This window comes from Schistocerca serialis, chromosome 8, assembly GCF_023864345.2.
Source record: "Schistocerca serialis cubense isolate TAMUIC-IGC-003099 chromosome 8, iqSchSeri2.2, whole genome shotgun sequence".
NCBI classification, from domain to species: Eukaryota; Metazoa; Arthropoda; class Insecta; order Orthoptera; family Acrididae; genus Schistocerca; species Schistocerca serialis.
Window position 1 is genome coordinate 139,928,039 of NC_064645.1, and position 16,742 is coordinate 139,944,780.

The window sequence follows — 16,742 nt, forward strand, 5'->3', positions numbered from 1 at the left end:
AATCAGGAAGATACATAGAAACAACTGAGCTATTACATAAATGACAGTTTTGCATATTCCTGGGCATATTACTGACTACATGTGCAACTAACTGTATTAGGTAAAAAGAGTAAAAAATTTTAGCTAGTCTTGAGAGCAGAAAATATGACATATATATCATATTCCAACTTGCCACATTTCGAGATGCCACTGAGAAGACCTTTGTTGTCATCTGATATTGGAGAGGGCACAACCATCCTGTAGTAACAAGTTTGCTGTAGTATGCCAAGCACTGTCAGTTGTTGACTCACACTCGTCTGATGGTATGTCCCCTGAGCACTTCTCACACATCTGGTGTCATGGCACCCCTCCACTTGGCTCTGCAAAACCGATCATGGTGCTGGTCCGTGACCACATGATGCAGTGCCAAGTCCTGCTGCCAGAGCTCAAATATCATGGCTGCAGGTGTGCTGTAGACAGTTGCCTCTATCAATCATATGCATCTGCATGAAATATTCTAAATGCTACCAACACTATCACATGACTTTAGCAGCTGTATGTGTGGCACTGAACTGCCCTACTTTCAATGTCTCAAAAAACCTGTGTTCACTGGCACTTCTGCACTGCCCAATCAGTGTGTCCTATTTTCCTAACCTACAGTGGCTCAATACGGCTCAGTCCAAACACTTCCTACAACTCGTCCAGTCACAAAAGCATTTTGATTTTGAACTGTCTTTCCCTGGGCATTGCTGCTACTGCCTAAACTAACATATTCTGTATGACATAGTTCATATGCATGAAATTTCAACAGCAGATTAGATTGGATTGCGATGTTTTCCCCTCCGTGCCAGCCATTTACAGCAGTTGTGCTCTGTCATTTTTCTTTCTTGAGTTGCTGCTTATCCCAGGTGGCACCAAATTCATATTCTTGAAGAAAATAACCTTGTTTCACAAAGCACCTAGCATCCAGTGCACATCGGTCTATTGATTGTTCATATGATTTTGAAATGTGTCCCTGCTGGTTTTTGAACATTTTTGAACACATTCTAAGTTGATTTCTGAATGATTCATAAGTTGGTTTTTGAGTGCATGAATAGTGTGCATGATGTCTCTGCCAGGGGAATCCCCATCGCATCCAGAAATAAAAAGCTTTCCTGCAAACAAAAGGGGATGGGGCTAAACAGGCTGAGCCAAATAAACCCAAATGGGTGGATGCCAATCGCTGTTTCTTTATGTGGTTGATTGGGTGTACCAGTGATAAGCATTGTTATAATTATTTGCAAAATCCATAGATTCAGACTACCAGATGATGGCTTCCATTGCAAAATATATACATTTGAATTCCACAGAGTGAAATACAGTGACATGCGATACAAGAATTCTGTGTGGGCATGGCACTTCACTTTGGCACATTTATGACCAAATAACATATATTATACTTCCTCGAACATATGTGTTTTATGTATCAAACCCTTCAGAAAGATGTACATTACAAAATGAACATATTTCGAAAAATCGATTTTCTTTAAATTTTTATGTCCTATCTCAAACATTATCAATCTTTTGCCCCAGTTCCGATATATTGTAGATCCAGGGCTGAGCCCTAGTATTATCTGCATTTATCATAAATTAACTCAGTTTTTGAGTTTGCTAACAACTATAATTAACATCAAAACATTTTAGGAAACTAGTAATTTTTACATTTTTTTGTGTTGCTTTAATAGAAACCTTGTTTTGTGTATCTGTTTCAATTCTTATAAGGAATTAGCAACTTATGAGCGCTACAGGTTAAAAGATAATCAGCAGGCTTAATTTAAAGTCCTTAGCTCAATGCCTTGTAATACATTGCACCAGCCAAAATGCAATCCCACTGTGAATGCTGTTCTCAAACATGGGATGAGTTGGATGTTGTTCGTAAGCAGCAGGAAATTGCCCTAACTACTGTCAAATGATTGACAGCTGCTGTGAATCAGTGTGCTGAAAGAGCTTCCAAGAGTCATATACCTGTGATACCTGTACCAGAGGTACCCCAAGTATTATCCTGTCTCCCCTGCAGAAAGTACAGAATCTGTCATTACCCGTCCACCTGACTGTGAGTGGCATGTCAATGTTAGATCTAGGCATCCTGTACAGGGTGGACAGGTACCAGGAAGGACTCAGGGTGTTGTACAAATCCCCATAACAAATGAGTTGGAGGTGCTGTCTTTCATTGGAACTGACCCAGTGGGACTCACTTCACCTGATGTGGGAAACTTGTTTTGTCCAGTGTCAGGAGGACGCAAACACAAAAGGGTAGGCATCTGTTAACCATCAGCAGTTCAAATGTATGGTGAATAATGGTACCCTTGGAGACATGGAAGCAAGGGACTGGAAAGAACACCAGGTGCACTCAGTGTTTGTGCCTGGGAGCCTCATTCAACATGTTGAAGAGGTTGTTCCAGCAGCCATTGATGGAACAGGGTGTAACCAATTGCAGATTGTGGTGCATTTTGGAACAGATGATGCCTGTTGCCTGAACTCCAAAGCCATTCTTGGGTCATTCCAGCAACTTGCGGAGAAGATTGAGAAGAATAGCCTTGCATGTGGGGTTTCAATGAAGCTCAAAATTTGTGGCATTGTCCCCTGAACTGATTGTTGCACTTTGGTTCTAAGTCAATTGGTATGAGTGAACCAGAAACTTCCAAATTCTGTGACAAGCTAGGCTATGCCTTCCTGGACTTGTGCCATAGGATTGCGAACTGTAGGGTGTCACTAAATAGGTCAGGTGTGCACTTTATATCAGGGGCTGCCACTCAAGTAGCTGACTGTGTGTGGGGTACAGACAACGGTTTTTTAGATTAGGTACTCTCTATCCAATCCATATAATGATAGCTGTAAGAAACCCAGAAGCATCAGTGTAATATCGAAAGAAATGCCTCACACAGGTATGAATATTAAAATCCTAATGGTAAACTGCCAAAGGATTTGCAACAAAGTGCCAGAGTTTGAAGCACTCATGAAAAGCAGTGAAGCTTACATAATACTAAGTACAGAAGGCTGGTTGGAACTTGAAATTGATAGCAGTGAGATTTTTGGGGAAAATATAAGTGTATGTCGAAAGGACAGGCAAATTGGAAATGGAGGTGGCGTATTTGTCACAGTAGACAAAAAAACTCAAATCCACCAAGACAGAAATTGAAGATGCATGTGAGATTGTTTGGGCAAGACTCAGTATCAGGGGTGGGCATAAAATGAAAACTGGAACCTTATGTTGCCCACCAGATTCATCTCCTGACATAACTGTAAACTTCAGAGAAAATCTCTTTCACTTGCATGTAAGTTCCCCAACCATACTGTAATCATTGGTAGAGACGTTAATTATCCACCAACTGATTGGGAAAATTACAGTTTTGTTAGTGGTGCGCATGATAAGACATCCTGTGAAATTTTACTAAAGGCCTTCTCTGGAAACTGCCTAGAACAGATAGATAGGAACCCTGCTCATGATGGGAATATATTGGATCTAATGGCAACAGACAGACCTGACCTCTTTGGGGTGTCCACATCAAAACTGGTATCAGTGCCAAGATGCAGTTGTGGCAACAATTATTACCATGGTACAAAGGACAACAAAAACAAACAGAAAGATATATATGTTCAGTAAACCAGATAAAAATCAGTAATGTCATATCTCAATGAGGATCCTGAAACCTTCAGCAGAGATTGGAAGCTTGTAGAAAAACTCTGGCTCAAGTTTAAAAGAATAGTTGACCTCATACTGGATAGATATGCACCCACTAGAACAGTTCATAATTGGAGGGAACCTCCATGGTATACAATCACTGTAAAGAAACTTCTAAACAAACAGAGATTACTGCATAATAGGTGTAAAACAAAGCAAAGGGCTATAAAAAGAGAGATTCTGTACAAAACACATTAGGCTGTCAAGAGAGCAATGCAAGATGCCTTCAGTGACTACCATAGCAGAATATTGTCAAATGACACTTCACAAAATCCAAAGAAATTCTGGTTGTGTATAAAGGCTGTTAGTGGCTCCAAAGTTAGAGTCCAGTCCATAGCGAATGAGACAGGAACTAAAATTGAGGGTGGCAAAGCAAAGCTGAAATGCTTAATTCTGATTTCAAATGCTCCTTTACGAGGGGAAACCCAAGAGAATTGCCTCAATTTAATTCTCGTACCACTGAAAAGATGAATGAAATAAGTATTAGTATCAGTGGTGTTGAGAAACAGTTGAAATTGTTAAAATTGAACAAAGCTACAAGCTCTGATGAAATCCATCAGATTCTATACTGAATCTGCTGCTGAGTTAGCCCCTCTTCCCAATATAATCTATCATAGGTCCCTTGAACAAAAATCCGTGCCCAGTTCTTCAAAAAATGCACAGGTCACACCCATCTACAGAAAGGGTAATAGAAGTGATCCACAGAACTACCATCGAGTATCCTTGACACTGATTTGATGTAGAATCATTGAACATATCCTAAACTGAAACATAATGAGGTTTCTAGAACAGAATGACCCCCTCAATGCCAACCAGCGAGGTTTTTGAAAACATTGATCACTTGAAACCCAACTCATACTTTTCTCATAAGACATACTGAAAGCTTAGCATCAAGGCAACCAGCTAGATGCAGTATTTCTTGATTTCCAAAAATCATTTGACTCAGTGCCACAACTACACTTAATGCAAAAACATGACAATATGGAGTATCAAGTGAAATTTGTCACTGGATTGAGGACTTTTTGGTAGGAAGGACAGAGCATGTTATCTTAGATGGAGAGTCATCATCAGATGTGGTAGTAACTTTGGTTGTGCCCCAGGGAAGTGTGCTGGGACCCTTGCTGTTCATGTTGTATATTAATGACCTTGCAGACAATATTAATAGTAAAACCAGGTTTTTGCTGATGATGCAGTTGCCTATAATGATGTACTTGGTGCAGAGATTGGCAACTTGCTCTAAATTTTCAGAAATGTAAAATTTTGCACTTCACAAAATGCAAACTTCCCATGAGTATGATATCAATGAGTCACCATTGAAATTGGCCAACTCATGCAAATACTTGGATGTAACACACTGTAGGGATATGAAATGGAATGATCACATAGGTTCAGCCGTGGATAAAGCAGATGGTGGACTTTGGCTTATTGGTAGAATGCTGGGTAAGTGCAGTCAGTCTACAGAGGAGATTGCTTACAAATTATACATACGATCCATTCATGCTCAAGAATGTGGGGCCCATACCAGTGGGATATTGAACATATGCAGAGAAGGGCAGCACAGATGGTCACAGGTTTGTTCAATCCATTGGAGAGTGTCACAGGGATACTGAAGGAACTGAAACAGCAGACTCTTGAAGACAGACATAAACTATCCTGAGAAAGTCTCTTAACAAAGTTTCAAAAACATGCTTTAAATTATTTCTCTAGGGATATACTGCAACCCCCTATGTATCACTCACACAGGGATCATGACGATAAGATTAGAATAATTACTGCATGCACAGAGGCATTCAAACAGTCATTCTTCCCATGCTCCATATATGAATGGAACAGGAAGAAACTCTAATGACTGGTACGATGGGGCATACCCTCTGCCATGCACTTCACAGTGCTTTGCAAAGTATAGATGTAGATGTAGATAACAGTCTGTGAGGATACGAAGTGGCATGATCATATAGACTCAACTGTAGGTAAAACAGGTGCCATACTTTCATTCATTGGTAGAACACTGGGAAAATGGAGTAACTAGACAAGGGAGATTACCCACTAAACACATCTGACACCCACTCTACTATTACCATTCTGTACCAGATAGGACTCAGAGGACATTTTTTAAAGTATGTAAAGGGCAGCATGAATGGTGACAGAGAGATGCACAGGAGAGCATCACAGAAATTCTGGAAACCTAAAGTTGCAGGTACTTTAAGATGGATATCACTACCCCACAAAACCCTATTTACAGGGTCTCAATAACTGGTACCAAATTAGAAAGCTATGAATATACTATACGTATTATGTACAACTCATGCAGAGATTGTGAAGGCAAGATTAGGCTGTGTACAGCACACAGAGGCATGTAATCACTTACTCTTCCTGTGCTCTATACATAAATGGGATGGCAAAAAAACCCAATAGATGGTACAATGGGAAGTATTCTCTGCTATGCACATCACAGTGGTTTGTGGAATATGGATGCAGAATGGATAAACTGTCCAAGCCAATTGTATGACAGCATGGTATTGCTGTGTAGCCAACTAGATGAAATTCTCACTCAAAACTATCCTGCAACTATAGCTTAATACATTGTGAGACAGAACTGCTGGCCAGTGCTTTTCCTTCAGAAGGCAAACTGTGTAGTACTGTCAACAACATACTGCCAATAGACAACAAATAGAAGTAAAATGGACATGCTACCTTGCTTTCAAAACTCATAGTTCCTTCATTGAGGAGGAGAGAGGGATATGTTGGGGACAGTATAAAAGAAAGGGCAAGTTACTCAGACACTAGGATGAGAGACTCACCTGTGGTAAGGATAAGGTCCAATGTATGCATAAGCAACATTGGGGCACTTGTTTCAGGATCAAAATAATCCTTTAATTTCCACAAATGTCTGATGCGCTTTCCACCAAATGGACAACAAAAATACAGACAATAGTCAATCATGTCCCAAAACTTGTCCCATTGTCATGTTGTCTTCTCATCCTGGGGTCCATGTGCTCTGCAGATTAAAAATAACCTTCACAAAATATCCCTCTATCCTCCCCAATGAAGGAACTATGAACTCCAAATGCTAGGTAATATGTCTCTTTTACCATTAGATATTTCTGTTGGTAGTACTAGAAAATTTTACCACCTCAAGGTGAGTACTAGCCAGCAGTTCTTCTCATACTCTACATCTACATCAACATCTATTCTCTGCAAACCATCTTCAGCTATGTGGCAGAGGGTACTTTGTGTACTAGTTTTTTCTAACATAACAAAATCAAAGTTTAATTTATGTGCCTTCTCTTTGTCAGGCCTAGAAACTTTAACCTTGCACTCATATTTACCTGTAGTTTTATGATTTCTGCCAGTTCAGGACTATGAAGCTGAGAGCTACAGGAATACTATCTTTATATTATGTGCACCACTTAATTTCTTTTTCCATATTTTGGAATTGTTGTAAGCAATTTCATTCAGCCAGAACTTCTGAATTAAGTGACAAAGCCATGGAAATTTGAATTTATGTTAAGGAGATGCCTGAGGCATAGTTGTTTGCTGGGTATGGGTGTAGATGTAGATACTATCACCAATTTCAAAATCGGTTGTCAAGTTTTTGTGCTCTGTACGCATTAATCTGAAGAAAAGTCATAAGGACTCTTTCAGGTATTGGTGATTTACTGTCCATTGACAATATTCAATCAGTTTATTCTTCCTTAATCAGGCACAGAGACAGAATCTCAGAGATGTATTGTTAGGTAACTGCTACTTTTTATATGGCCTCATCTGTACCAGTTCCCACAGTTAATGTTAATATTTACCTTGCTAGTCATAAACAACTTTTTTTTATTTTATGTAACAATAATGGAAATTCTAAAAAATTGATCATAAACAAAAATCATGAAAGTCAGCTGTCTCATCTGTGTAGGTACTGTCTCAGGTGAGTGCATTTAGGTTTCTCGATGTGTGTGTTTACTGTTACATCAGTTTCTCATCTGCAATAAACCATTTAATGAAAACTACTTCATGTTTCTATATTTATTTTAGGTCATGAGACTGAAGAGTAACAATCCCATTAATGATGAGTACTGTAACCAACAAAATGTTACCTACACAGAAATAGGTAAGTTAACCATATTTCCTGTATCCATTTTTTGTGAAATAAATTAATACCAGTATATGAATTTTTATCAAATTTTTGATGATATGAGGCTCTACCACAAAAACTGCAAACAAGAATAAGAATTCCACTAATTAGAGGTAGAGAGAGGCTGTACCATACACTGGGCTGGAGTCCCAGTTGCAAAGGTACATGCGAACTAATCAGTTGTTCTGAATTGATTGCTACTTATCATATAGTGGAGATGCGGAGTCACAGACAGGCACAAAAAAGACTACTAAACAGTCTGGCCTCAACAGTCAGAGATAGTGGTCATTGTGTGTGAGCTGAGACCATGTGAATGTGTGTGTGCGTTAAAGGTGGCCACATGGATGTGTATGTTGTCTGATTCAGAAGAAGGACTTCTGGCCAAGAGCTTACTAGTTAGATAGTCTTTTTATTGTGCCTGTCTCCAACTCCACATCTCCCTATGTGATGAGTAGCAATCTATCACTTTCATAACACTGTCACAATTCCATCCTGGATTTTCCGTTGTTTGATTCTAAATCAGGAGCACAATATGATAACTGTTACCAGGTAATATCAGTTGACTTGATCTCATCTGAGTGTCTTCTCAGTTACTCAATGCATTCTCCGTTGCCCCTCCCATGTGGTTTGTTGCCGCCACTGTGCCAGTCCCAAGCATGCTACACAAAAGACGCAATGAACATTTTAATAACCTTGTCAAAAATGCCATTCCAGATATTCTCAGTAATGTTTTATCCTATTCTAAAATACCTTTCCAGCCCCCACTATTACATTTCCCTCCAATATGGTTACAGAAACTGTAACTATCATTTCAATTCAATACATGGTTCAAATATAATCTGTGTCTCTAATCATTTTAAGAATCTGGTTCCATTTCTACCCTGAGGAGATACAGGTCAGCAAGTTGCCTTTACAGCTTACTGTTTAATAAGTGCAGTTGGTAAACACACATCTACATTAACATGTGCTAAGTATGTCTTTAATGTAAATACCATATTGAAATTCCAGCACTGTAGTGTTGTGGTCGGCATTTGATGTATGCACACTGTGTACCACACTCTGTTGGCAAGCCACAGATAACATTAGAGAGTGAAATGGCAGGTTCACATTATTGTTTGTGAGTGTTTGAAATGCCTCCTCAGGCTGATAATCCTGCCATTTGTGAAATATGTGCTGTTATTCATTTTCTTTGTGCTAAAGGTGTGAAAGTTGTTGAAATTCATCATCAGATCAGTGAAATGCATGGAGAAAACATTGTGAGTGTTGGGATGGTACAGAAATGGGCGAGAGCTTTTAAAGATGGCCATATGAATGTGCATGATGAGGAATAAAGCAGGTGACCCTCAGTCATTACTGACAATTTTTTGCAGAAAGTTTATGAAAAAGTGGGAAAGAACACACGCTTTGTGATTTTGAAATTATGTAATGAGTTTCCTCTAGTGTCAAGAAGTTTACTTTATGCAGTTGTTACAGAAATTTTAAATTATTGAAAGTTATGCTTATGCAGGGTACCAAAATGCTGACTGAGATGCACAAAAGCAAATGTTTAGCCATTACAAATTATTTAGAAATAAAGAAGATGACTCACCAAAAGGCAGAAGCACTGCATCATCAATAGGTACACAAACAAAAGACACAGAGCTTTGCTAGCTTTTGGAATAAACTTCCTTTTTCAAGCTTGTAGGAAAAACACACACACACACACCTGCCTCCCTACATTGCGCTCAGTCACTCTTTGATGTTCCTAGATTGGTACTGTGAGGTAGATGACAAGTTTTGAAGCCAAATTGTCAGAGGTGATTAAATGCGGTTGGCTTACAATACGCTTTAATCAAAGCACCAATCCACGGAATGGTGGCATTCAATATTATTCAAGAAAGTTATATTCAGGCAAAAAATTCCATCCCAGAATATCATGTGTACAGTTTTTGGGACAGAAGGGTGGTGTTGCTTGTGGATTTTTGTCCCTTGGTGACAACATAAATTTTATGACTTATTGTGAGTCCTTAAAAAAATTGTATCATTCAACCCGAAACAAAAGGCATGAGATTGAGTAAGGGGATCATTTTGCTTCATGACAATGCCTGTCCACATATGGCCAATTAAACTCAAGAGCTGACTGGAACATATGGCTGTGAACAACTTTATCACTCTCCACACAGCTCCAATGTAGCACCCAGTGACTACCATGTGTTCCTGCATTTGAAGAACCATCTGAGTGGTCAGCACCACGATGATGATGATGATGATGATGATGATGTCAAAATCAGGCAACATATTTCTGTATGAGGAAGGTATTCAGTAGATGGCTGTAAGTTACAATGGGAGCTATGAAGAAAAATAGATGAAAGTTCAGGATCTCATGCGGAAATAAAATTGCTAAGAAAGGTCTACTTTTTTATTGTTATTTCAATACAGTATTTACTTTAAAAAACACACACATTGTATTTATGTTGCAACTATGAGAACAAGTCAGGTTCCGGTAAGAGCAGTTTTTACCCACCAACTTAGCTTAACCATCTGAAAGAATCCTGAAATATCAACAGATACTAACCTCTGCCACTGCTGTGCCTGATTGTCACATTGTATGCTACTGATTGTATTGTAAGATACTACTTCAGACCCATGCCATACAATGTTTGTTGGACAACATGTGAGGCATGTACCTGTACAGCTACATACACTATGTGATCAAAAGTATCCGGACACCTTGCTGAAAATGACTTACAAGTTCGTGGTGCCCTCCATCGGTAATGCTGGATTTCAATATGGTTTTGGCCCACCCTTAGCCTTGATGATAGCTTCCACTAGCAGACATACATTCAATCAGGTGCTGGAAGGTTTCTTGGGTCTTGGGGAATAGCAGCCCATTCTTCACAAATGCTGCACTGAGGAGAGGTATCAATGTCAGTCAGCGAGGCCTGGCGTGAAGTCAGCATTCTACAAATTCTGTAGGATTCAGATGAGGACTCTATGCAGACCAGTCCATTACAGGGATGTTACTGTCATGTAACCACCCCGCTACAGGCCATGCATTACGAACAGGTGTTGAAAGATGCAATTGCCATCCCTGAATTGCTCTTCAACAGTTGGAAGCAAGAAGGTGCTTAAAACACCAATGTAGGCCGGTGCTGTGATATTGCCATGCAAAACAACAAGGGGTGCAATCCCCTCCTGAAAAATATGACCGCACTATAACACCACTGAGTCCGAATTTTACTGTTGGCACTACACACGCTGGCAGATGATGTTCACCAGGCATTCGCCATACCCACACCCCGCCATCGGATCACCACATTGTATACTGTGATTTGGCAATCCACACAACGTTTTTCCACTGTTCAATTGTCCAATGTTTATGCTCTTTACCCCAAGCGAGGTGGCATTTGGCATTAATAAAGGTGATGTGCAGCTTATGAGCAGCTGCATGACCATGAAATCAAAGTTTTCTCACCTCTCACCTAACTCTCATAGTACTTGCAGTGGTCCTGAAGCAGTTGGAATTCCTGTGTGACGGTGCAGATAGATGTCTGCCTATTGCACATTACGACCTTCTTCAACTGTCAGCGGTCTCTGTCAGTCAACAGATGAGGTCGGCCTGTACTCTTTTGTGTGTTTCCACTTCACTATCACATCAGAAACCTAGGGATGTTTGGGAGTGTGGAAATCTTGCATACAGACATATGACGCAAGTGACATCCAATCACCTGACCACGTTCGAAGTCCGTGAGTTCTGTAGAGTGTCCCATTCTGCTCTCTGATGATGTCTAATGACTACTGAGGCCGCTGATGTGGAGTACCTGGCAGTAGGTGGCAGCACAATGCACCTAATATGAAAAATGTATGTTTTTGGGGGTGTTTGGATACTATTAATCACATAGTGTAGGTAGACCACAAGCCACCTTACAGTGTGTGGTGGAGGATTCCCTGTACCACTACTTATCATTTCCTCTCCTGTTTCACTCGCAGATAGAGTGGGGGGAAAATGACTGTCTATTTGTCTCCATATAAGTCCTAATTTCTCATATCTTATCTTCATGGTACTTACGGGCAATGTATATTGGCAGCAGTGGAATTGTTCGGTAGTCAGCTTCAAATGCCAGTTCCATAAATTTTTTCTAAAGTGTTTCTTGAAAAGAATGTTGCTTTCCCTCCAGAAATTCCCATTTACAGGTGACCCACTCTTTCCTAAAATTCTCCCAAGAAACTGAAGTCAACCATTCACCTTCCCTACCACAGCTGTTACAAGCTCATTCCATCTCGTATCGCTTTGCAATATTACACCCAGATATTTAAATGACTTGACTGTGTCAAGCAGGACACTAGTAACACTGGATCTGAACATTACAGGTTTCATCTTCCTACTCATCTGAATTAACTTACATTTTTCCACATTTAGGATTAGCTGCCATTCATCACACCAACTGGAAATTTTGTCTACGTCATTTAGTATCTTCCTACAGTCACTCAACTTTGACATGTTACCGTAATCTAAAGCATGATCAGCAAAGGACCACAGATTGCAGCCCACCATGTCTGCCAAATCATTTATGTATATAGATAACAACAGCGGTCCTATCACACTTCCCTGGGGCACTCCTGATGGTACCCTTGTCTCTGATGAGCATTCATCATCGAGGACAACATATTGGGTTCTATTATGGAAGATGTCTTTGAACCACTCACATATCTGTGAAGTTATTCCATATGCTTGTACTTTTGTTAAAAGCCTGCAATGGTGCACTGTGTCAAATGCTTTCTGGAAACTATAAATATGGAATCTGCATGTTGCCCTTCATCCATAGTTCGCAGTATATCATGTGAGAATGTTAACTTCCCTTATTAAACCTACACGTGATCATTCACCCTCTGTCAAAACAGTGTGTCTAACACTTTTTATTGCACCACACATCAATGTTTCCTTCCTCTCATCACTGATGGGGCATAGGGAAGATCACTGCTTGTTGTAATGTTATTGCCTACTATCATTCTTCATGAAGTTAAATGTTATGTGGGAGTTAACTGTAATTGCAACTTACTTGAGATAATTCACAAGTATTTTTGCAATATAATTTAAAGTTTTCTGAAAGCAGAAAATGTACATTTTTTATGCAACTTATGTCTAGGCCCTCATGTTGACTTGTACATGATCAACCTATTATCTGTAGAAAGTCCATGAGTTCATTTTTTAATTTTGCAGGACTTATTTGGAACATGTTTTATCAAGTTAAACTGCTGGAATAACTTTGTTGTGCTTATTCACTCTATTGTCTGTTCATGTCACCTCACACCTTACATTTGTACAGGATGTTCACATGCTAGAGAACTTCACCGCCTCGGTCAATCAACAACAGCTTACTGTCTTCCTTGATAAGATCGTACTCAGAACTAACTTCCAATAATATTGCCTGCCAGAAAGATTTTGACACCAATTCAAAGATAATACAGTCCAAAGGAAATACACCACAAAGATTTATTTGAGTCAATGCAAAATAATATTTGTTCCTTTTAAGACCTTTTTACATTTGTTAAATTAACTTGAACTTATAAAACTAAATTTTTAAACTCAAATAATTAGTCAGTATCTCAACTGGAAAAGACAAATAATAAAATAAAAAATACTGGTAGTTGATTTTAGTGGATGTGCCAAGATCACAGACATAATTAATTATTTATGCAGTCCCTACTTCAAAAGTAAGTCTGTAATTATTTGTCAGGATTTGTGTATGAAAGTGAGAATTCCACATCATAAACTGAATACACCAATACCCATAGACACAATCTTGCATACCTTAGGCACATTACATTGTGCACCTCAGTTCACACTCAAGAATTTAATAGTTTCTGCTATGAACATCATTCCTTAAAGTTTCTGAGTACATCATTGTTATCAGATCTGCAGCTTCTTCTTCTTCTTTTTCTTCTTCTTCTTCTTCTTTTTCTTCTTCTTCTTCCTCCTCCTCTTGTCTCCTTGCTAATTTCTCAACATTTTTGTTACATTCTCTCATGTGCCCAGTGGTCACTTCATTTTCCCCTATGTATCCATTTTGCTGCTAAATGGAAATTTAATACAATTGATTAACATACTTTCCAACAGTCCAACTTCCACCAAGACAGTATTTCATATGGTGCCATCTCTGTGCTATTCATTGCCTTTTCACAATCTGATGTTTTATAAATCTGCATTTTTGTGCTGCTCCCACAAAGGCTCATCATATACAATAAAAGAAGGAAAAAAGAATTTGTCTCAATTTTAGATGTTGCAGTAACATTCTGTCAATTGCTCTAGCGCCGGCCGCGGTGGTCTCGCAGTTCTAGGCGCGCAGTCCGGAACCGTGCGACTGCTACGGTCACAGGTTCGATGTGTGTGATGTCCTTAGGTTAGTTAGGTTTAAGTAGTTCTAAGTTCTAGGGGACTGATAACCACAGCAGTTGAGTCCCATAGTGCTCAGAGCCATTTTGAACCAATTGCTCTAGCATCAGTTAATATGCAAACACATCGATTATTTGTGCTATTCACATGTTGCTAGTTAGCATAACATTCATAATGCTTCATAATTCCATCTCTTAACATTCTTTTTATATCTTGTTCTGTGATCATAGGTGCCCACAAGGGAAAGGGGGAAGGGTGGGGGAGGCGGCAGGCAAGAGGACACACTTGCCCCTCTTGCAATCTGGGTACAACTCCTCCCATGAAATAGCAGCGGAAGTGAAGCTGTGAGGGCTGGGCATGCATACTGCTTGAGTAGCTCAGCAGCTAGAACACTTGCTCCTGAAAGACAAAGATTCCAAGTTCAAGTCTCTATCCAAAACACAATTTAAATCTGCTAGGATGTTTCATATAGTGCACACTCCACTTCAGAATAAAAATTCATTGTGTAATGTCTTCAACCTTTCCTCTGTCACTTCTTCATTCAGCCCTTAGGGAGCTGCAGATAGGAGCCAGCCTAACACCCTGGAGCATGGATCTGTTATTAATACCCAACATGATAATACTGCAGCAGTATACATGACAATCATGCATCCTCTCCTACTGATACACGTTGAAATTACGACAGTAGTTTACCATTTCTCTGTGGAAAAAGAAAATCCCTAATGGTTTGTTGCTTCCACATTCAATTCTATATGACAGAGCAATTATAGTACACTCAGAAGAATAGAACCATGATGTATTGTAGGTGTGTAGATCTATACTTAATGTCAACACATCAGTCAAAAAAAGAAAATACCACTTTCTGTGCTAGAAGTGAGGGACAACTGTGTGAAATTTAAAGGTTAAAAAAAAAAGCGTTCTCCCGGGCTTGGACCTAGTCAAAGTTTGCGGGTGCAACGCTGCACCATATGCAGTCACAGTGCTACAAATTCTGCATTCCAGTTGGCATGCTGATCAATTATGTGACAAACAGGAGAGACAAGGATTACCTCGGTGCAGCCCCAGACTGCAAGAAGTTCATTTTACCAGCCAATCAGAGGATCGTTTTTGGAGGTTTTCCACATTCATTTAGTAGAATACTCACCTCAGGCTATGCTTTAGATAACCAGTCTAACAAGTGCTGCTCCCAGAACACTTTTGTCCACCTTCAGCTATGCCTGTGAACACTAAAAATACAGATCTTCAAGTTAATGTAAAACATCCATTAATGTGAACAGACATGAAGTTTTATAAGAAAACAAAGTGTTGTAAATTGCATTAGAGGTAAATGAGTCTTTCTTGTGTTTCCTGTTTCTCCATTACAAGGTGTGTTAATGTGACATTTTTGTTGATACCCCACAGGATTTTCTCAGTAATTCCTACTTGTTTTCCCTTTTCAGACTTTTAGTTTTCAGTTTCAACCAAACATTATAGAAGTACGGAAAAAATATTTTTGTGGATATTTTCTGGTTGTATTTCATAACTCAGATATTCTGAATATAATCATACGAGGATGTAATTTCAGGCTGTTGAATCAAACAGGTGGTATCCATATTCATGTGACCAACATAAAAAGATGTACTTTGAATATACTATTGAAATGCACAGCATTTAGGTATTAGAGAAAACTAGTGCACTTTAAAAACACTAAGAAGATAACTTTCAAAGTTTTGAAATAGAATAAGTTTTGTGTACTTCTTGTCAAACTTAATTCTTGGGTGAAACATGCTTCACACCCATTGTATCAGTTACACAGAAACTGGCAAGTCTTGAATCTTACCCCCTCAGGGAAAAATGTTTTGTGGATGGCTGTATCCATGACATTCCTTTTTGCAAATTGTAGAGGGTGAGGTTTTGTATAGAATGGTTCATATTCCTGCATCCAATAAAAATATTGCTGTACATTTTTGCAGTACATTGGACTAAATATTTTTATACACTCATTCAAATCATAAATCCTCCCTAATTTCTGTCATACATTGCAATTTACGTCTTTCTCTGATATTTTCTGCATCAGCACATAGAAATCCATGGGGATTAATTGCAACCCCTGCATCATAGTAAGACTTAACTGTTCATCACTATCATTTATTCATATCACATACCCTATAAAAATAATTTTTCTCTCATTAACGTCCTTCCACATAATCATATAATTCTCAAAGAAACTTATTTATTGTGTCCAAACATGTAACTGATGTAAAATATTCTTCCTGTTATATTATAAACCTCATCAGCACCCGGTCATGTACTGATTTACTTTTGTTACGAACTACTTTGGATTTTCCAAACACACGTACTGAAAATGCACATAGTTCTTCGTACAAATTCATTGCTACTACACTGACATTTATGCCACTGTTCAGCAGAGCACCAATCTCCATTCTAAGAATTTTTGTTTCCTAAATTGACATTAGCATTTCGTTAGTGTTGTAACTACCAAATTTATGTGTGTGCCATATCATAGTTCACAAGTGAAGTTTGTGTTTTATTTGGCCAGTAGA

At 39.0% G+C, this 16,742-nt stretch overlaps 1 protein-coding gene across 1 annotated transcript in view; it reads left to right on the top strand.

Moving 5' to 3' along the window:
* The window catches only part of LOC126416333 (uncharacterized), a 391,314-nt gene that overhangs the window by 297,339 nt on the left and 77,233 nt on the right, over positions 1-16,742 (top strand). The window contains exon 10 of the mRNA XM_050084000.1: positions 7,727-7,802. Coding sequence (XP_049939957.1) covers positions 7,727-7,802 — 76 coding nt within the window. The remainder of the gene's footprint in view (positions 1-7,726; positions 7,803-16,742) is intronic.